Source organism: Schistocerca serialis, chromosome 1 (genome assembly GCF_023864345.2).
Source record: "Schistocerca serialis cubense isolate TAMUIC-IGC-003099 chromosome 1, iqSchSeri2.2, whole genome shotgun sequence".
In the NCBI taxonomy this organism is placed as follows: domain Eukaryota; kingdom Metazoa; phylum Arthropoda; class Insecta; order Orthoptera; family Acrididae; genus Schistocerca; species Schistocerca serialis.
In genome coordinates, this window is record NC_064638.1 from 1,255,386,617 (window position 1) to 1,255,408,503 (window position 21,887).

A 21,887-nucleotide genomic window follows, 5' to 3' on the forward strand; every position below is an offset into this window, starting at 1 on the left:
GGGTAACATACAATACCATCTTCCTCCGTCCCAAGAACTGTAATGTGCTGGGATCCTCCTAGACAGCCTGTCTACAAGATGCTGCTACTTCATCCATCCCACTCTTTGACAGTGGCTCTCCTGAGTTCATTCATTATGTGAGAACAGTTCCTACAATGATGCACAGAAAGTTTAAATTGGCCACATGCGTACTCAATTGGGTTCATGTCAGTAATTTCAGCAACATATTCCATTAGGTTGACGCCTGCCTTCTGAAGGAAATTTTCGTGAGGAGAGCATGGTATGCTTGCATATTACCATCATCAAAGACAATTCATAATCAAAATACTACTGAAGGGAAGGACAAAAGGTTGGAGCATCCCTTTCCAACAGTGCACAGACCTCAAATTATCCTCAAGAGTGGTGAGCTGTTCAAAATGAGATCATCATACCGGTCCAAACATGACTAGCCCACCTCCCTGTTGAACCAGCAGGAATGCATGTCTTATATGTGCTTTGGTATCTGAATGCCTCCATACTTTTATGTGGTTACCATCAGGTGTTGGACAAATCATGCACTTGTTAGTTAAGAGAAGCCGATAAGAACCCATTGCCAATGATACAAGCTCCATTCAAGGTGCTCCCTTGCTCCTGTACTTCGTGAATGGTACTGGGAGGTTTGTGCTGTTGCTAATATGGATGCCTACAATCCAAACTGATGAGTGAAGATAGCTGTGTATTGTCTGAAACAACTCAGTCCTCCCACTTGTCTCTAGAAAGGCAATGCATGGTTCATTTCCTTTCTCCTCAGGTTACCTACAAGTTATAATCTAAAGATAACAGAGTCTCACTTGGTATTGTTGATGATAGCAAATCTTGAATGTCTTGCCTCTCACAATAGTGGCTGAATGTTCAAACAACATTCCACTTGTATACACCAGTTTAGCAGGCAACTTCCCATGCTGACAGTCCTTCTTGTAGCATAAATGTGACGATGCATTCAAAGTCTAAGCTTGAAATGACTCCTTTTGAGGCATGTTGATACACTGAGCCATGTACACAAGCCATATTATCTCATTCATAACTTGGGTCTCTGCATGCTCTTTTGTACTGCATTGAGAATGCAAGTTTATTCTTGTCTCCATCACATAGGTGGCTGTACGTAATGATTCATGTGGCCAAAAGAGTATGTATCAAGAGAAACAAAAATACCATGCAAAACCTGAGTGTGGTGCAAAACGTTTTTGAACTGTTTATATTGTAATACTCTGTCAGTTTCACCTCTTGAATTTGGTGCCTGAAGAACTGGCCTTGTACTGTCTCCTTCTCCAGCAGTTGTGGAGGCAGTTACCCAGAACTCATACTGCTGAAGTTCTTTCAACCCTCGCACTTCATGTGTGTTTGAGGTAACTCCTATCTGATGTCGTACTGGCTGCAAAAGAGTATAAAAGTTTCCTGTCTCTCAAGATTCTCTGTTAGTGGACATATCTATGGGAAGCTGTAAGCCTTGAGGAAATATTGTAATTTATATTTAATGAACAGATAACACACAAAATTAATAGATACTACAAAGTGGAAGCAAGGAAGTAAGTTTGTGGAATACCCTTACCAGAATAAGTAACAGGTCAGTGAGACACCTGTCCATGCATCTGGTAGTGGTTGACATAACACTTGAAGAGGTGAGTAGACAGAAAATATTGTAGGTATGCACAAATATTAAAATATGCTAAACCAAAGGTGGATTATTGTGTGTTATCTATTATAAGATTAGAACAAGATAACAATTCACTTAACAGTTAATTTACTGTGAGCATTATAAAGCTAGAATGTGAGCAGATTAAGAGTCAAATACATTGTCAATCATTAATTCATTTGCATATGATGCACTGTAGATTTCAATACGAAACAAAGCAAAATGCATCAATGACTGAATAAAAGACAGATTGGATTAAATTAACTTTTTGTTTCATTAAATTTACGATGAGGAGATCCTCCAGCAAGTAGAACATGTCAGAAAAACAAGAATAGACAATAAATATTTACAAAGAAAGGCAGGTATGCTAATTCATCTCCCACAGATCGCAAGTGAAATGGTCCTCATAGATGTAGAATAAGTCTATAAATTCTTAAAATTATTTTCATATAAAATGTAATATATAACTGTAATAAAATGGAATGCCTGCAGCCACCCTTATGATGTTATTTATTATATGGCTACCAGTTTCAGTGCTTCAGTGCACCATTTTCAGGCCTTAACTGACACTGAGTGGGGTTAATTTCAATCATATAGATGATTCATCAGTGGCCTACAGCTAAGACCTCTTAATGAACACATTTCTGGACCAGAGTACTTGGCTTTAAATCTTTGTGGAGGTTATTCTTACTTCTAGTATTGATTTCAAGAACTAAACTGTTTGTTTGAAAAAGAGACAGATATTTAATGATAAATTTGACTAAGGGATAAATTTACTGGGGAGCAGTAAATAGTATAACAGGGGATGCCAGCAGTATAAACTGTTTCTGCTGTTAACACCAGTCTCTTTATGTATTTGGTTTTATTATTGGTGCGCATCATAAAACTGCACATCAATGCACAGGAAGTTACTAATTAATGAATTAATTATCTGGAAGTAACTAAGTGTGCACAATCAGATGAAAAATAGAATTCCACAGGTAATCCACATCTAATAAGAAATACATTCTACAGGCTTTGTTCCATATCTCTCAAATGTTTCACGATTGGCATCTTCAAACCACCAGTTGCTTCTGTAGCAATAATTGTTTATTTACAACTAGTTTCAATCATGAGTATGATAATGGAAAGACTGGTTGGAATATAGATAGTGGAAAGGGTAAAGGTCACAATTGGTATACAGTTGAGGCACTGAGTAGTCAATAGTCTCATAAATAAGACTGAAAACATTAAGAGGTATTGCGTGGTTGATAGGCTCGTAAACATGACTGAAAGTACTGCTAAGGTTTTGAATGACTTACTTCTTCAGAGGTAACTATACTCTGTTCATCATAAGGATAAACCTGATGTTAACATTATGCCATGTATTCTTCCACATTTGCTTGAATCTCACTGGATTTCATTTCACGTGGAGCAGAAACCAAGCTGTGACCAGTACAGTCAAGTACAATCATAAGGATACGTATTATGCTTTGTTACATGTACATAGACTGAGCAATAATGCGGGATAACAGTTTTACCAGAGGATTAAACTTGGACAGCACTGGCCAGCCAGTGGTCCAACTAACCTGCAATGATGCGAGCAGTTGCATTTCATACATAGAAAGAGATGAGCAAAGAAACACTATAGCGTTGGATGTCATTTAATTTTTAAAGAGAATGAAATAATATTCAGAGAAACTCCATCACTACCGTACGCTCCTTAGGTGACCAGACGGAAAGCATAAAATGCACTCGTTCTCACCTGACATAGTATTCTAATTACGAACAAGAGTGATGAAAATTTCTAACTTAAATGAGGGCAATTTTTCTGAGTGAGCTGTGTGTAATGCAAAAGCATGCTGCAGGGAAGTCACTGTACTGCTGAATACTGAAGCCACTGAAGGTATTAATTACAGTCAGTTGTCTGGTAATCTCTTAGCTCCTTCCTTATCCAAATCCAAGAAATACGTTTCAGTTCTGGAAGTATCACCTACTACATTGATAACAAGTCTATCAACAACAAAATCCACAAAGCCAACTAGGAGCAGCATTTTCTCTTCTTCTTTCATGACAAGGTGTTCTATATCCTGCCAGCATCTGGCATTGACTTTTGAAAAAGCTGTGTGTGTTAGTTCCAGTACGTCTGGCAGCTGAAAAGTCTTGTTAATTCATAGGCCAAATCCTGCAACTTTGCTTCAGATCAGTTCTGTTGAGTTCATATTCTAATGGGACAGTACCAAATGAAAAAAATGCAGCATTTGAATGATGTGCTCAATGCTGCAAAAATGATTGTTTTTCATGTTTCTACGATACTTATCGACCTCTGTGTCTAAAATGTTGGACATAGTCCAAATAAAGAGGATTTGGTTTTTCATTTTTGCCTTAAAACATTAAATTGTTATGTTTTCTTAATTTAAGCAACTTTTATGGACAGTCTTTCATAAAACGTAGATAATTACGAATTTGTATTTGAAATGAAAACAGGAATTTTGTGTGCAATATGAAATTAGAAACAAGAATAGGTGCATTACTCATAAAAAAGGATGATGAGTTTTATAATTATGAGATGTAATTATTTCAAATTGAATGAGAAAAAAAATGATACTGGGGAGATTTGAACCAAAGAACAATTACCTGTATTTGAGTAACATTCTATTATGTTACTGACTGCCCTACACGTACATTGTGGCTTTGTGTACCAACTGTATTGCATACAATTGGTGGGAAAACTTCAAGGCCGATTATCTCTGTAAATTTATGAAAAACTTTAAGAACAGCCTATTTCTTGGCACTTTTTAACAGTATTCCACATGTATTTCACTGCGGAACAAAAAGCAGCCTCAGCTACTTTCATACTGTGCATTAACAGCACGAGAATCAGAGCACAACAGTGCAGAGGATGTAACTGTACACGATTTTTGAAATAAAAACTACATAGCTAAAGTGTGATTACGAAAAACATTGAAGGCTGTTATTACATTGGAATATCTTAAAGTTTCATTTAATGTAACTTAGTAATAATATATCTAATACATAAGTAGGACCTACTTCCAAGAGTGTAGCAACACCAGTGTACATGTGCTATGGCTTCTGACCAATCATCACTTTTGTGTTTGTTTACAACAGGTATATTCTTATTACAGTACAGAAAACACACCCACCCCTCATATATAGAAAAATTCCACATGGGAAAAATATATATAAAAAAGAAAGATGCTGTGACTTACCAAACGGGAAAGCACTGGTAGATAGACACAATAAAAAAACACACAAACACACACACAAATTTCTAGCTTTCACAACCCAAGGTTGCTTCATCAGGAAAGAGGGAAGGAGAGGGAAAGACAAAAGGATGTGGGTTTTAAGGGAGAGGGTAAGGAGTCATTCCAATCCTGGGAGTGGAAAGACTTACCTTAGGTGGAAAAAAGGACAGGTATACACTCGCACACACACACACACACACACACACACACACACTCACACACACACACACACACACACACACACACACACACATATTCATCCGCACATACACAGACATTTGTAAAGGCCTGCTTGTGTCTGTGTATGTGCAGATGGATATGTGTGTGTGTGCGAGTGTATACCTGTCCTTTTTTCCCCCTAAGGTAAGTCTTTCCGTTCCCGGGATTGGAATGACTCCTTACCCTCTCTCTTAAAACCCACATCCTTTCGTCTTTCCCTCTCCTTCCCTCTTTCCTGATGAAGCAACCATTTGTTGCGAAAGCTTGAATTTTGTGTGTATGTTTGTGTTTGTTTGTGTGTCTATCGACCTGCCAGCGCTTTTGTTTGGTAAGACTCATCATCTTTTTTTTACACTACTGGCCATTAAAATTGCTACACCATGAAGATGATGTGCTACAGACATGAAATTTAACCAACAGGAAGAAGATGCTGTGATATGCAAATGATTAGCTTTTCAGAGCATTTGCACAAGTTGGGCGCCAGTGGCGACACCTAAAACGTGCTGACATGAGGAAAGTTTCCATCCTATTTCTCATACACAAGCAGCAGTTAATCGGCGTTGCCTGGTGAAAAGTTTTTGTGATGCCTCGTGTAAGGAGGAGAAATGCATACTGTCACATTTCCGACTTTGATGAAGGTCGGATTGTATCCTATCGTGATTGCGGTTTTGTCGTATCACGACATTGCTGCTTGTGTTGGTCAAGATCCAATGACTGTTAGCAGAATATGGAATCTGTGGGTTCAGGAGGGTAATATGGAACGCCATGCTAGATCCCAAAGGCCTTGTATCACTAGCAGTCGAGATGACAGGCATTTTATCTGCATAGCTGTGACGGATCGTGCAGCCACGTCTCGATCCCTGAGTCAACCGATGGGGACGTTTGCAAGACAACAAGCATCTGCACGAACAGCTCGATGACATTTGCAGCAGCATGGACAATCAACTCGGAGACAATGGCTGCGGTTACCCTTGATGCTGCATCACAGACAGGAGTGCCTGCGATGGTGTACTCAACGACGAACCTGGGTGCACGAATGGCAAAACGTCATTTTTTCGGATGAATCCAGGTTCTGTTTACAACACCATGATGGTCGCATCCGTGTTTGGCGACATCGTGGTGAACGCACATTGGAAGCGTGTATTCGTCATCGCCATACTGGCGTGTCACCCGGCATTATGGTATGGGGTGCCATTGGTTACATGTTTCGGTCACCTCTTGTTTGCATTGAGGGCACTTTGAACAGTGGAAGTTACATTGCAGATGTGTTATGACTCGTGGCTCTACCCTTCATTCCATCCCTGTGAAACCCTACATTTCAGCAGGATAACACATGACCGCATGTTGCAGGTCCTGTAGGGGACCTTCCGGATACAGAAAATGTTCGACTGCTGTCCTGGCCAGCACATTCTCCAGATCTCTCACCCATTGAAAACGTTTGGTCAATGGTGGCCGAGCAGCTGGCTCGTCACAATACGCCAGTCACTACTCTTGATGGACTGTGGTATCATGTCGAAGCTGCATGGGCAGTTGTACCTGTACACTCCATCCAAGCTCTGTTTGACTCAATGCCCAGGCGTATCAAGGCCGTTCTTACGGCCAGGGGTGGTTGCTCTGGGTACTGATTTCTCAGGAACTATGCACCCAAATTGCGTGAAAATGTAATCACATGTCAGTTCTAGTATAATATATTTGTCCAATGAATACCCGTTTATCATCTGCATTTCTTCTTGGTGTAGCAATTTTAATGGCCATAAAACAAAGATGTAGTGACTTACCAAATGAAAGTGCTGGGAGGTCGACAGGCACACAAACAAACACAAAAAATCACACAAAATTCAAGCTTTCACAACAAACTGTTGCCTCATCAGGAAAGAGGGAAGGAGAGGGAAAGACGAAAGGATGTGGGTTTTAAGGGAGAGGGTAAGGAGTCATTCCAATCCCGGGAGCGGAAAGACTTACCTTAGGGGGAAAAAAGGACGGGTATACACTCGCACACACACACACACACACACACATATCCATCCACAGACATTGATGTCTGCTTGTGTCTGTATATGTGTGGATGGTATGTGTGTGTGTGTGTGTGTGAGTGTATACCCGTCCTTTTTTCCCCCTAAGATAAGTCTTTCCGCTCCTGGGATTGGAATGACTCCTTACCCTCTCCCTTAAAACCCACATCCTTTCGTCTTTCCCTCTCCTTCCCTCTTTCCTGATGTGGTAACAGTTTGTTGCGAAAGCTTGAATTTTGTGTGTATGTTTGTGTTTGTTTGTGTGCCTGTCGACCTGCCAGCGCTTTCGTTCGGTAAGTCACCTCATCTTTGTTTTTATATATAATTTTTCCCACGTGGAATGTTTCCTTCTATTATATATATATATATATATATATATATGGCAATGGGGAGTTTCATGTGTCATACAGTGACGTGGAGATGTGTATTGTTGGAAGAGGAAGATATAAAAGAGGGAGGTGGAGACTGTGGAAAAAGAGAGTGCGAGTGTAGAATGAGAAAAAATGGGGATACAGGGATAGGGAGTGGAGATGAATGTGAGGCAGGGGCTAGAGGAAGCTAGAAAGATTGCAGGATCGAAGGGTAATGTACTGAAAGAACAATTCCCAATCCAAACTATTGTAATGTAGAACATTATAGTGGCGTGATTGATGCCAGGACTAATTCATGTCTCAATACATGTCTCAAGCATATAAGACATATATTTCATAAACTATTTAATTTTACTTGGATACGACTCCATAACTGTTATTGAACTTAAGTAGTCTGGCAGCAACTCAGTTTTCAAATTATCATTATTTTATGTAACTCCTATTTTATAAAAAGTCCCAGAAAATCAGTTTGACATAATTTCCTGAAATAGCACTTCCAAATTAGTAATTTCAGAAACAACAGTTGCATAATGTCAGTTAGTAGAATGAAATTCTACAAAAATATAAGCATTGAAAACTGTGATGCTACCAAAAAAGAAATTAACACTTCTATAATTTGATTGTATGAAAGAATCACTTTATTTAATGAAACAACGGAAATTCCTGGCTGGAATGACAACAATGTAAGGAAAAGATAGATCATGTTAGGTTGCAGGCAGGCACAGTTAAAAGACACTTACACGTAAGCTTTCAGCCACAGTCTCCATCAGAAAAAGAAACACACAGCATTTATTTACACAAGCAAGCACACCTCACACACACATTACTGCCAACTCCAGCAACTTGGGCAGATTCTGGCCTGACCTGGCAGAGTCAGTAGTCATGTGAGCGTTAGGTGTGCTTGCTTGTGTGAATGAATTTTGTGTGTTTCTCTTTCTTTTTCTGATGAAAGCTGTGGCTAAAAGATTATGTAGAAGTGTCTGTTAATTGTGCCTGTTTGTTAGTTAACATGTCATCTTTATGATAAGTAGCAATCTATATTTGTTACTTTACTAAATTTTATATTAAAATGTGCATTTACAATATCATAATTTCCAAATAAACATGTCTATACTTTCTTTAGAACCAAACTGCAAGTCCAAATTCTTATAAAATTGAAAAGGTTAAATGCAAACATATTTGTTCAGTCATGTCAATAATGGGCAGTAGTAATTTTTTTGGCTCAGTGTCCCAGTATCAGTTTGGTTCACTATGTCACAGTGTGCCAAGTTTGTCAAAACTGACGCATTTTATGAGATATTCCATTGTTTAGTATCTAGTGAAGGTGGATAAAGAATCTCCTTATGTCATTTAATGGAATTTCAAGTTCAATTTTCCTACATGTGTGATGAATCAAAACAGTATTAACTGCTGTGAAGCACCCCTACCATGAGAACAAGACTAAGACAAGTAGCATCCTGCTATATGTAACTCTAATATTTTGTAGTTCACTTTGCAAACCAATTAGAAACCAATTGCAAAATCAGCTTTTCCTCATCGGTAAATTGATATATTTTTGTAGCATAATGTTACACTATGTAGTTGGGAGAAGCTGGTTGAGGAAAATGGGGGGGGGGGGGGGGGGTTGGACATATATGTCATGGGTTGTGAAAAGGCCATTGTAGACAAACATGTTGCAATCATCAGCATATTCTATTAGTTGGCAGTGGTAAACTCTACTCTTGGTCTCAGTTTGCCAGGGTAGACAGCTGGTTGGTTGCTATGCCCGCATATAACACTACGCAAAAGTTGCAAAGAGCTAGTGAATCATATGATTGCTCTGCCACTGATAGGACAGAATATGCCTAAGCATAGTTCATTGTGATGTCAAAATAATATGAAAAGACATTTCACTGACATCGTATGTACAAGCGAGACATAAGAGCCAACTGTATTGAACAGCAGGACTTTACAGGTACTTCAGTTCATTCATAATAGATGTAAAGACAAATTATAAGTGCTCAATGTACCATCTGTAATAACATACACTAAAGAGTAGGCACTCATAACTAGATCTTATATCTGACATCAGCAAAACGAAGTAATTGGAGAACCATAATGCATATTACAGGGGGCTCTTAATTTTTCTTGTACGTCTGATGTCTACTGTCTACAATTATAATACTATGTTGACTTGATGATTTATGACTGAAACTAGTTATAAATAAAAAATTATAGATATAGTATCTTTTGGGATGTTGAATATGTCATTTATAAATAAGTAGAAAGAGCCTATGCTCAGATTGCCATTATGATTCTATAAAATTTATGACTAATTACATAAAACCTACACTTATGCAATATTCAGTAATGTGGGAACAATGTCTTTCATATTCATTATGTGACAAATAATGAAAACAGAATCTGAAAGTTTACCATCATTTCAGCAAAGTTGTAATCATCTATTACATCAAAATGAGACATACGAACAGCTGACCTTTTGCGCTCCATGTTTCTCACTGTAGTAAATGGTGTATTGCGTGAGTACTCCATTTGGGTGTTCAGGTGGCAGCCATGAAACCAGAATGGAATCAGAAGTTAGGGAATGAGCTTTTATGGCTGCTGGCGGTCCAGGAACTGGAAAAAAAGAAAGTAGATTTTCAGGTGGAACTTAAAATAACTGTGGCATGTTACAGTTCCTTACCTAGGTTTTATAACAGTAAGCATTATCTTTCATACAAGAAGTTTCATTCCACAAATTACAAATTCTTCTACATCAAGACAACATTATTAACAAAAGTGCTTGTCAAGACATAAGTTTTTACCACAATTCTTGTTGTATTTTTGTGCGTTGTTGCATTTTAATACCTTCCGCAGTATATTTAGTGGTTACTATGTTGAAGGTTTAACTGCACACTGAATTTTCAAAGTTGCTATCTAGGTCTGGCTCTTGTTTACACATTGATCTCTTACTCATAATGAACTGTGCATATCTTTGTGTATTTTCAAGTACACCTTCTGCTATGAACAGGCGCACTAGTGTCTTTTTTTCTTATCGTACAATTTAAGTTTTGGCACCCCTGCATTGCAAATACTTCGAATTGTTTTGAATTTCTGTTGAATTATTTTGAATTTTTGTTGGTGTGATTTCAATCCAGTGCTTTGTTTACATACATACATATGCTTGACATTTCTGGACTCATGCTCATGATGAACTCAGCACGTTACCAGAGTTTACATTATTGTAGAGTGCAATAAATGTAATGTGTCTCAGAAAATTCTTCAAGTTCCACGTATTTAGGTTTTTTTCCCCCTTTGCTATAAACAATTTACTTGTTCATATGTGTAAACTGTGGGAGTTGCCATAGGAAGGTAATCAATGGGTTTCATTGTGGGAGCTGCAGCAAATGGTTTCACTAGGGTGAGGCAGGAGGGGATAGTGGAGAGAACTCTGGGGAGGTCACTGAGGCCCTTGGGAGGACAAAATATGCACTAGGAATAGGTTAATAGAGCTGCAGCAAAGGAAGATCTACATTCATACTCTGCAAATGACAGTGAAGTGTATTGGAGAGGGAACATCCCTTTGTCCTAGTTATTGGGGCTTTTTCTCATTCCATTCACATATAGAGAGCTGGAGGAATGGGTGTGTAAATGCTTCTTCATGTGCTATAACTCACTCCATCTTGTCCTTCTTATCCCTATGGTAATGATATGTAGGGGGTTCTAGAATCATCATTTAAAGCTGGTTCTTGAAGATTTGTAAGTAGGCTTTCTTGGGATATTTTATGTCTATCTTCAAGATTCTGCCAGTTCAGTTCCTTCACCGTTTCTGTGACTTCTCTCCCAGGGGGCAAACAAACCTGTGACCATTCATGCTGCCATTCTGTGTATATGTTCAATACTCCCTGTCAAACCTATTTGGTTTGGGTCCTACACACTTGGGCAATATTCTAGGATGGGTTGCACGAGTCATTTGTAAACAGTCTCCTTTGTAGACTGACTGCATTTCCCTAGGGTTCTACCAATAAACGGAAGGCTACTACCTGCTTTACCTATGAATGAGCCTACATGATAGTTCCATGATATCCCTAAAGAGTGTTAAACCCACGTATTTGTATGAATTGGCCACTTCCAGCTGTGACTCACTGACATTACTGTCGTAGCAGACTATGTGTTTTTAATTTATGAATGCACAATTTCATGTTTCTGAACATTTAAAGCAAGCTGCCAATCTTTGCACCGTTGTGAAATCTTAACAAGATCTGACAATGTTTGTGCAGCTTCTTTCAGACTCTATTTTATTATAGATAACTGTATCATCTACAAAAGTCTGAAGATACTTTTAATATTGTCTCCAAGGTCATTAATATACATTGTACAGCAAATGGATCCAACACACTTCCCTGGGACACACCTGAAGTTACTTCTGCATTTGTCAATGGGTCTCCATCCAAGATAGTTTGCTGTGCCCTCTCTACCAAAAATTCCTCAATCCAGTCACAAATTTCTTTTGGTACCCCAGGCAATCATACTTCTGATAATTTAGACTGAGCTAGGCGAGAGCTAGTGAGTGTAATGAAAGGCAGTGGTCAAGGGGCTAGTTGGGAACTAGCAGTTGGTAGAAGGCCAGCAGGAGGAGGATGTGGACTGAAAGCTTTTTTTTTCTTCATGTCCTAGCTACACCATGTCAAGCTACACCATGCATTGACTGCACCTGAACATGACTAGGACCAAGTTCATAGTAAAGTTAACTAGAGAGAGCATAGCAGGTGGATATGGAGTCACACATGGTAAAATAACTGTTGTCATGAGAAGGGGCACTTGACACTTCTTAGGATAAATCATGACAACAGGCTCTCCTCCCTTAAAAGTATTTCATCCAGTTTAGAACACACACATAAAAGAAGGTTAAACTTAAGCAAGCTTTTGGAGCCAGTGGCTTCTTCTTCTGGCAGAAGGGGAAGAAAGAGGGTTGAAGGAAAAGAATTGGGGAGGTACATTTTGGAAAAGTCATCTGAAACCGCGGGTCAGGGGAGACTTACTGGATGGGATGACTGATTGTTGGGGACATCACTGGACGAGATCTGAAAACCAAAGAGCTTCAAGGTAGAAGACAGGGCAATCTGCAAGACAGAGATTACTGCAAAAACACTGTGCAGCAGTTAGTAAGAGTGAAAAGCTAAGTGCAATGTATGTAACAGAGGTGGGAGGGGGTTGACAAAAAATAGACAGATCAGAAAATGAAAGATGTAGAAAATTAAAATGGAGTGAAGAAAAGAGTAATTACTGTGAAGAAAAGCTGAGACATCAAAATTAATGAAAATTAAGGCCAGGTGAGTGGCAAGAATTAAGGACATGTTGTAGCACTAGTTCACACCTATAGAGTTCTGAGAAACTGGTGTCTGGGGAAAGAATCCAGACATCATGTGAGGTCAAAAAGTCACTGAGGACACAACCGTCATTTTGTAGTGCATGCTCTGCCTATGTCCACTCATCCTAACTGATAACTTGGTGGTAGTCATGTTGATGTAAAAGGCCAAACAGTGTTTACATAACAGCCGGTATATGATGTGTCATTCCACAGGCGGCTCTGCCTTTGATAGTATATGTTTTGTCAGTTACAGGGCTGGGGTAGTGGTGATAAAGGGTGCAAAGGACAACAAATCCTGCAGCAGGGACAGTCACAGGGGTAGGAGCCATAGGGTAGCAAGAAGGCTGCACAGGGAGTACAGGGTCTGACAAGAATATTGCAGAGATTGGGATGGTGATGAAAAGCTATGCTAGTTGTTGTGGGCAAAATCTCAGACAGAATGGAGTGCACATTTTTTTTTTTTTTTTTTTTTTTTTTTTTTTTTTTTTTTTTTTTGAGGAATTAGCAGCACTGGGATTGGGTGTGATGGCCGGGAAATCTGCTTTTGAATTAGGCTGGTGGGATAATTACATCCAGTGAAGACTGAGGTGAGAATGGCAGTGTATTGCTCTAAAGAGACTGCATCCAACCAAAAACATTAGTCCTGAATGACAAGGCTGTATGGGAGTGAATGTTTGAGATGGGAAACATGGCAACTGTCAAAATGTAAGTACTGTTGTTTGTTAGTAAGTTTAATGTGGACAGAAGTGTGTAGTTGGCCTTTGGTGAGGATGAGATCAACATCATGGAAAGTGGCCTGGTATTCAGAATATGACCACACTTACTTACTGTGTTGAACACACAAACCACAGTCGGTCTTTGGCCTCACCAATCAGCCTCCTCCAGTGTCCTTGGTCAGGGAGTATATGGGGACAAGGAAAAAAAAATTCCCAGATTTTTCCTGGATATCCCATTTAAAAAATATGCTTTTTCCTGGGTAAAAATACACTTTTTCTGTGTTATGTGACAGTAGGTTTTCCATAGATATTCCCTCGGAACTGTAAAACTTATCAGTCCTTTTTAATGGTTAACGTTTTATACACTCACATAGAACTTCCCGGAAAAAAAAGTAAAGACGTGGAAGAGAAGTTTTGGAATGACCTTTGATTTGCAGCAACATATACGCTGCATATTTTCATATTACGAAAGTATAAATTTCAATTGCACCAAACACAGCGTGTTAGTTTCCGGAGCGTTGAAACCGAGGTTGCAATGTCCTTTTGTAAGCCAATTATATCTCATGCCTCGTGATCACGCCAGCTGATGACAGCAGATATTCAAATCATAGGACACGTGTTATAGTCAGCCAATAGCAAGATCACTGGTTATATAGCGCGAACACACAAAGAGGAAAAGTTAACGGTTTACATTGATGTACATAGTATAGCTACAAGACAATCTAAGATTTCACATATAATATTGGTCTGTAAGATTAACAAGCTACAACAGAAGCTAAGCTTCCACATGTAATATTGTTCTTTTTTGCGTGTGTTATACTTTAAGATACATCACACAAATGTGCCAGTAAAATTTAAAATTATGACATAAATGTCTGGGCCCGAAATTCTTGTAAGTGGCCGGTCCTCGAAGCGTTCAGTTTTAAACGCTCTGTGATTTAGAAATTCATCTCACTTTCTCACACGTAACATAATTCATCTTGCGTAAAAAGAAATTTACTTTGAATGTAACGCTTTTCGAACCACTGTTCGCATACTATCCGGAGACTGTTAGAAATAGGTGCGTATGTATAAAGCACTAAGAGAGCTTACATTACACCATAAAAGAAACGGCATCAGAGGATACTCCCAAGAGCATCAGAATTTCATAAACCATACTAAAATGCATAATTCAGCTTGAAGTGCACATTGGTTTTTTCTAGATTCACAATGAAGTAGGTCCCATCTGATGTTAAGCTTCTTAGTGTGGTTTTTGGGATATAAATTTTCTTGGAGTACCAGTACTCTACAATCACGTTTTTGGTTCTTTATTATGGCATAATGCCATACAAGGGAGATAATGATAACGTGCACTTGAAATTCAGCAAACAGTTGGATCTAGCCAATACTATGGAATGAAACACTTCGTCTGTGGAAAGATTAATAAAGCCAAATTTCTTTAGCAAACTTGCAAAAATAACTTCATTGTTCTGCAAGGTGATTAATGTTTGACTGCTAATAACTTGGAAACAAAATAAAATCAGAAAACTGAAACTAATAATATATTTTTGTCCTCCGTAATTGTTGTTGTTGTGGTCTTCAGTCCTGAGACTAGTTTGATGTAGCTCTCCATGCTACTCTATCCTGTGTAAGCTTCTTCATCTCCCAGTACCTACTGCAACCTACATCCTTCTGAATCTGTTTAGCGTATTCATCTCTTGGTCTCCCTCTACGATTTTTACCCTCCACACTGCCCTACGTAATTATGTGAATGTATTTTAATTCACTTGATAGCTCCCACCACAGAAATCCATTTTGTTTTCATTTGGCGTAGTATCTGTAAACGAAGAGAAGCAGCGAAATCACTCAACGCAAACATGGGTCACGTGGAGGCTAACGCCCTCCCCACTACAACTCAGACAATTCTGTGCATGGATGAATCTGGCAGCTAGGGCGCGCGAGAAACATTTTTCTCGTTTGCATCTGGCTGCTTGCTGCTACTGCCGATGCAGCTAACAGCCACACTTCAAGTAGCGGAAAGCGGCAGAAGGTACTGCTCATACGCAAGTCAACTGTGAATGTGCATCAGCCCGCTGGCAACTGGTCAAATGAACCTAATGTGAACAGTTGTGACGTCATGCTCATAGCAAGCAGTTTATTGTTACGAGGAATTACATAGTCTTCGCCCTATGGCCTTTGACATATTTTTGCTACTTTCAGATGTTTGTGCATGCTCGGTGTTTTGTTGTTGTAAATTGTATTTTATTTTGCAGTATCATTCTCCAGTAGCAGGATACAGTAACATTCTTTGCTAGAGAATCAATTCTTACCAGTCAAAATTACAAAAATTTAACTGAAAGCTAAAACAATGAAAAATTCCAAAAATTCTGAGAAATTCCCTGGTTTTTCCTGGTTTTCTCCTGGATGAAAAAATTCCCAGGTTTTCCCTGGATTTCCTGGTTGTCTCAGGTCGTATACACCCTTTTGGTCCATGTATTCTTCTTCAGACAGCCCAAGCGTACTCATATCCTCTCTGACCTGATCAATCCACTGGAGTCGTGATCTTCCCCATGGTCTTTTGCCTCTAATATCTTCCTTCACTACCTGCCTGTTTGTATGTCCATGACATAATAAATAAATTTTAAAACTAATTTAAGAGGAATATAAAAAGAAAGTTTAAGAACAAAAAAACATGATCACAGATTTGCTGTATATAATTCCGAAGAAATGCACAGTCTTCTTTAGCACTAAAAACTCATTTGACACCTTGTTTTTTACCATGGTGACTATGAATCCACTTTACCAGGGCTACTTTGGGAACCTGGCACCTTGTTGATTCTTATTTTTCCATTTAAAAGTTTTGTGGGGCACAGTTCTGAAACATGAAGACTATATTTTTTCAATTCGCCTGATTTACTTTTGTACACATGCAGCATTTTCACACTCATATGATCTCAATACTATCACGCAACAAACACAACTCTGACCTATGTCATAAATTCATTAGTTGACATACAGACATTATCTTGCAACAATGACTCCCTCATTCCAACATTAGACTGTTACAGACAGCTCTAGCTGCATCCACTGGATCACACTGTTGCTGTGTTCCAAAGGTGACATTCTTTAAAGAAGTGTTCGAAAAGAATCAGACAACCTCACTCCAGTTCCACCAAGAATTTGCACAATTTTATTTACATGTCTATAAAAAGGTTAGTATAGGAGACTTATTTCAGTTATTGCTATAGTTGTCATTGTCAATGGCCAGTATGTGACATATTTAAGATCAAGACAAAAGAGTGGTTTCATGCCAGTCAAACAAGTAGAAGTTACAGTTCACTAAAAAAGTTAAAAGAATCAGTCCTTCTAGAACTGATTAGTGTTCAGACATATGTTCAGAGTACTGTACATTTATCCAGAAGTAAGAACTTTCAAACAGTAAATATAATAACTAAAATAAAAGAATTTTTGTCACCAATGTGTTATTATTTAACATAAAATCTTTCTGAATCTTTTGGTCAATTTCACCTCAGGAACCAACTTCACTCCATTTGACATTATTCCAAAAGAAGTTCCAAGAGTGTGTAGTAATTTTTTAATGCAATAATATCCTAAAAATTCCCATGTAGTTCACATTTTTCTTGCAAGGCATCACATCTGTGACAGTTCAAAGAACAAAACATCAAAATAGCTCCAAAGTGGTTCATATATTATTTTAAAATGGTGCTATCATAGCTCTTGTTTCTTTTTGTCTACTTTCCTTCCATTCAGACTTGATACCTCAAGCCAATACTTTGACAATGCAACAATGAACAACGCTACACACAATTATTGTTAGATTGGTAGTGAGGAGATAAAACGCTAGTGGTGTGAATTGTTCCAACTAATGACTGCTAGCACTTCAGAACTAGGGAAAGTTTACTGCATAATGTTCATAAACCTTGCTTGAAAGACAACACCTTAGCATATCTCAATTACCAGTATGCTGTTACACTAAATGTAAATGATGGGAAATTTATAATAATTCACAAGTGTCTGGAAATTATCATTCTGAACATAGAGAATTTCAAGGGCCCAATCGAAAAGGTCTTAAACAGTGAGAAAACAATCTTGGGAACATAGAAGTGGGGTTATACTTTATAGACATTGTAAACAAAACTTACATAATAAATTGTATTGCTGGGCAGTTGATGGTAAATGGAGAAAAGAGTGCAATGTGAATAATTTTTTTTACTCAAAAATTACATTTTAGGGTTATGAAAACCAAACAGAAAGGATCACAAGTGAATTGATGAGAATAATCATTCTTGTCAGCACACAAAGTACTTAAATAAGGGTGAAGTGGAAAATAGTAATACCAGAAAAAGAATAATAGTTTCTTCATGCATGTGATAGCAAATCACACACATAGAATAACAGAAAGTCTTGGATGGAATACAAGTAAAAGTAGTAAAGATAATAACTTGCTTAGAGTTGAGCCTTTGAACAATCAAAATGTACACAAAAAAGACTGAAAATGTTGGCTTTTGGACAAAGTCCTTCTTCTGAGTATGTGTACCCTATGTTAGTTATTTTCAAAGAAAGGAATTGTCCAAAAGCTTAGTAATGTTTTCAGTCTTGTTTAAGTTATGCGGCAAGTTACAACCTCTACTTCTTCCATAATTATAAAACTACATTAGACAGATTTGTCACTTATTAGAATACTAATAATATTATAATAAATATGTTACATGGGTTTCTATTACCATCTTGTTCAGTAATACAGAAGACTGCTGTACTCAGAACACCATCACCAACGTTTGTGTATGCCAACAGTCTCACAGAGTAATTTGTAAACTTTAGAAGGCCATGTAGATATGTTTCCAGACTGGCTGTTCTCTTCACTTCACTGCCAGCTATCTGCAGAGCTGAAAGTATGAAAAAAAAATATAGATACCTACAACTTTCTTCAGATGATTACAGTTTCACAATTTACTACAAAGGTGAATATTATGTCTCTTGTAGGTATACAGTGATAACTTTCTATAAATGTATTAACAGTATTGATAACATCAATCAATGTTTATAATGATTTTTGTCTAATAATTGTACTATAACTAAATCTTTGGACAGCAAGCTCACTAGCTTAAGATCACTGTGCTACAGGCTTCATCAACTATCGCAAGACAGAGTGCAAAGGATATCATATGTACAAGACTGTTGACAGCATATGGCTGACATAACTTGATATCTAGAGGAGCACAAATTCTTTGGTCCATGCAGTGCTTTTGCTTATGGCTCTCACTAACACTGTGCTCTATTCTACCTGGCTGCGAGTTAGAACATTCTTGTGGTTATTTTTTCAGACTTATAATTTGCAACTATTTGGTCACTGATGCAGTGACAGACTTCTTTTATGGATCTTTAGGCTGGTTATCTATCACTTTTATGGTGTCAAGCACAGACTAGTTTTATGTCCTATCAGTGTATTTTGGTGTTGTGTAAAGAGTAGTGAAATAAATCACTTTTGTTAACTATACACCCAACAAACTACACTCTTACTCATAATAAATTCAACAGATATTACACTGTCAATAAGGACACAAATTCAGTACATGTGTTGGAATGGCAGACCGGGTTTTAGTTAATATGGATCAAGAATTCTTGAAACTGTGACTGCAACATCAAATGCATCACAAGAACAAAAGCATGTTGAGAAGCATGCTCAGCAGCACACTCAGCTGCTGGCCTTATTGGAATGACAAGCCAGGGAGGCTGTACAATACCGACTCGTGCTACAGCAACTCATCATGCCAGCATAGCACAGTGGGAGTCATACTGCAAACACAAGCAATCTTATTTCCAGGTTAGTGATATCAATGACATTCATCAGCAGTGGTTTTTTTTTAAATAATCACCCACCAACAATGTCTCTTCCAAAAAAATTTTGCCCTGCCCTCTATTAATACTGAAGACTGATGTACTCTCTTTCCATTTTGAACTGAAAACTCATATACCAGCCAACATCACAATAACAAGGTTCTCCAGACTGTTTTTCAAAGCATCCTAGATCTCAATCAATGTCCATGGGGGACATGTTTCATGTGCAGTGCTATAAACACAGGCAAGTCGTAGAATTCTGCCACATCCACACTAAGTTGCCTAGCCAGCTAATTCACAACAACAATGACACAGCATAAACATGCTTCAGCCTAAGTTGAATTCTTATGTGACGTGATCACAAAAGCTTTCTCTTCTGTTAATAATTCACAACCTGTCACTAAATTTTCTTGTCCATACCAGTGTGTCTGTCTACTGTAAACAGAAAAACCTGTGTCCAGATTTCTTCCCAGCTACTTCAGCCTAGATCAGGAAGATTAAAATCCCATAACAAACAGCCACGCTGTGCATGAGTATATCATTTATATAAATAAGGAACAGGAGCAGCCCCAACACTGATCCCTGGGGCACCCCCCACTTGACAGTACCCCACTCAGATCCCACATCACAGCCGTTATCAACATTGTGAATAATGACCTTTTGCTGCCTGTTGCTAAAGTGAGACGTGAACCAATTGTGAGCTACTCCTCTTATCCCGTAATGGTCCAACTTCTGGAGCAATATTGTGAGATCAACACAGTCAAATGCCTTTGTTAAATCAAAAAATACGCCAAGCATTCGAAACTTTTTGTTTAGCCCATCCAGTACCTCACAGAGAAAAGAGAATATAACATTTTCAGTTGTCAAACGACTTCTAAAGCCGAACTGTACATTTGATAGCAAATCGTGTGATATAAAATGATCAATTAACCTTACATACACAACCTTTTCGATAACTTTTGCAAACAGTGATGGCATATAAATAGGTTTAAAATTATCTACATTATCCCTTTCTCCCTTTTTATAACGAAGAAGAGAATAAAAGTGTGTGCTGCCTAGCCTCGGCCGCACTAGAAGAGAGGACTAGAAGAGTCGCACTCGTAGACCCGGACTAGAAGAGAGCACTAGAAGAGCTACAGTGATATTAACGATAGCAGTGACATATGAACTTGTGTGATTAACTTGCATGGACATTGTATATAGTGAAGGACACTGATTATTTGCACGCCATTTGCTTGTGACCCAGAGTTAAGTATTGTGAATGCAATTACTGTAATAAACTCCATTAATATGATTTGCTTCTGTGTTGTTTAGCTATCTGAGAAAGCAGCATCTTAGGCACCCTGTAAGACATGAGTGAGCAGGATTCCACATTGGCAACGTGTTATCACAAGAACCTAGTGCCTGATAGCGATGGATTTTTTTTTTTTTTCTGTTGCCTTAATTCTGTCTTGCCTTTACTTTGCAGGGGTGTTACTTGCTTCAACAGGCTCTTTTGATAAACAGTGTTTTCAGGTGGGCATTGCAGAAATTTTCTTCACTTTTATACTTCTTTTTCTTGCTTGCCTTGTCTGTTTCTTGCATTTGTCTGTTCCAACATGCCCTCCCTACCTATCCCGCCCTCTGCTCAGGAGCCACAGCTGCAAGTGTTAGATACAACATAGCAAACACAGATTTTTCTGTTCCAGATGCAGCAATTATCTATGTTGGTACAGCAGCTACTGGCCAATGCTGCGCATCTGACGTAACAAGCACCTCTCACAGTAACACCTGCAGCTATACCACCTTTTTGACAGTTTTGTGAATAAGAAGAGGAATGGCTTGAGTGGTTGCAACAATTTGAAGCACACATACTTGCTCACAACATACCAGGTACTGTGGAACTTCCATATCTATTATCCACGGTAGGAAATGCAGTGTTCTGATTAACTCAGAAGCTGTTTCCTAAAGCCACTCCGAGTGAACTTGCTTGTAAACAGGTGGTAGAGTTGCTAACAAACTATCATGACCAACAAGTGAATGTGGTAACAGCTAGGTATCAGTTCTTTAATTACAAAAAATGGTCAGAACAAACTTTTCGTGATTGGGTAACAGGATATGATAAGGAAATGCATATTTAAATGTGTTTGTAGTGCTTTATATTCAGATGTTATGTTGCGTGATGTGATCGTGTACAATGTACCTGATGTCAAACTCAGGGAACAGATTCTGAAACAGTCCGATCCTTCATTTCAGCAGGTAGTGCAACAACTAGATCAGTACTATTCAGGTGCCCTGACAGCCGATAAATTTTAGCAGCCAGTCACTTGTTGGGTTGAGTCCCTTGTTTGCAATTGTCCGATACAGTGGCAGCTTGCAAGAGCCACACCAAGTAAACAATGCTCCACGCTGCGTAAGCAATTCGCTAAACAGGCGGCTACACAAGCGATCAGAATTAAGTCTTGCCCTCAGAGTTATTCACAGC

The 21,887-nt window shown here is 38.5% G+C and overlaps 1 protein-coding gene across 1 annotated transcript in view; it reads right to left on the bottom strand.

Moving 5' to 3' along the window:
• The window catches only part of LOC126456758 (Down syndrome cell adhesion molecule-like protein Dscam2), a 357,859-nt gene that overhangs the window by 117,459 nt on the left and 218,513 nt on the right, over window positions 1-21,887 (bottom strand). The window contains exons 19-21 of the mRNA XM_050092509.1: window positions 18,310-18,471; window positions 9,996-10,135; window positions 1,261-1,411 (exon numbers count right to left, since the gene is read on the bottom strand). Coding sequence (XP_049948466.1) covers window positions 1,261-1,411; window positions 9,996-10,135; window positions 18,310-18,471 — 453 coding nt within the window. The remainder of the gene's footprint in view (window positions 1-1,260; window positions 1,412-9,995; window positions 10,136-18,309; window positions 18,472-21,887) is intronic.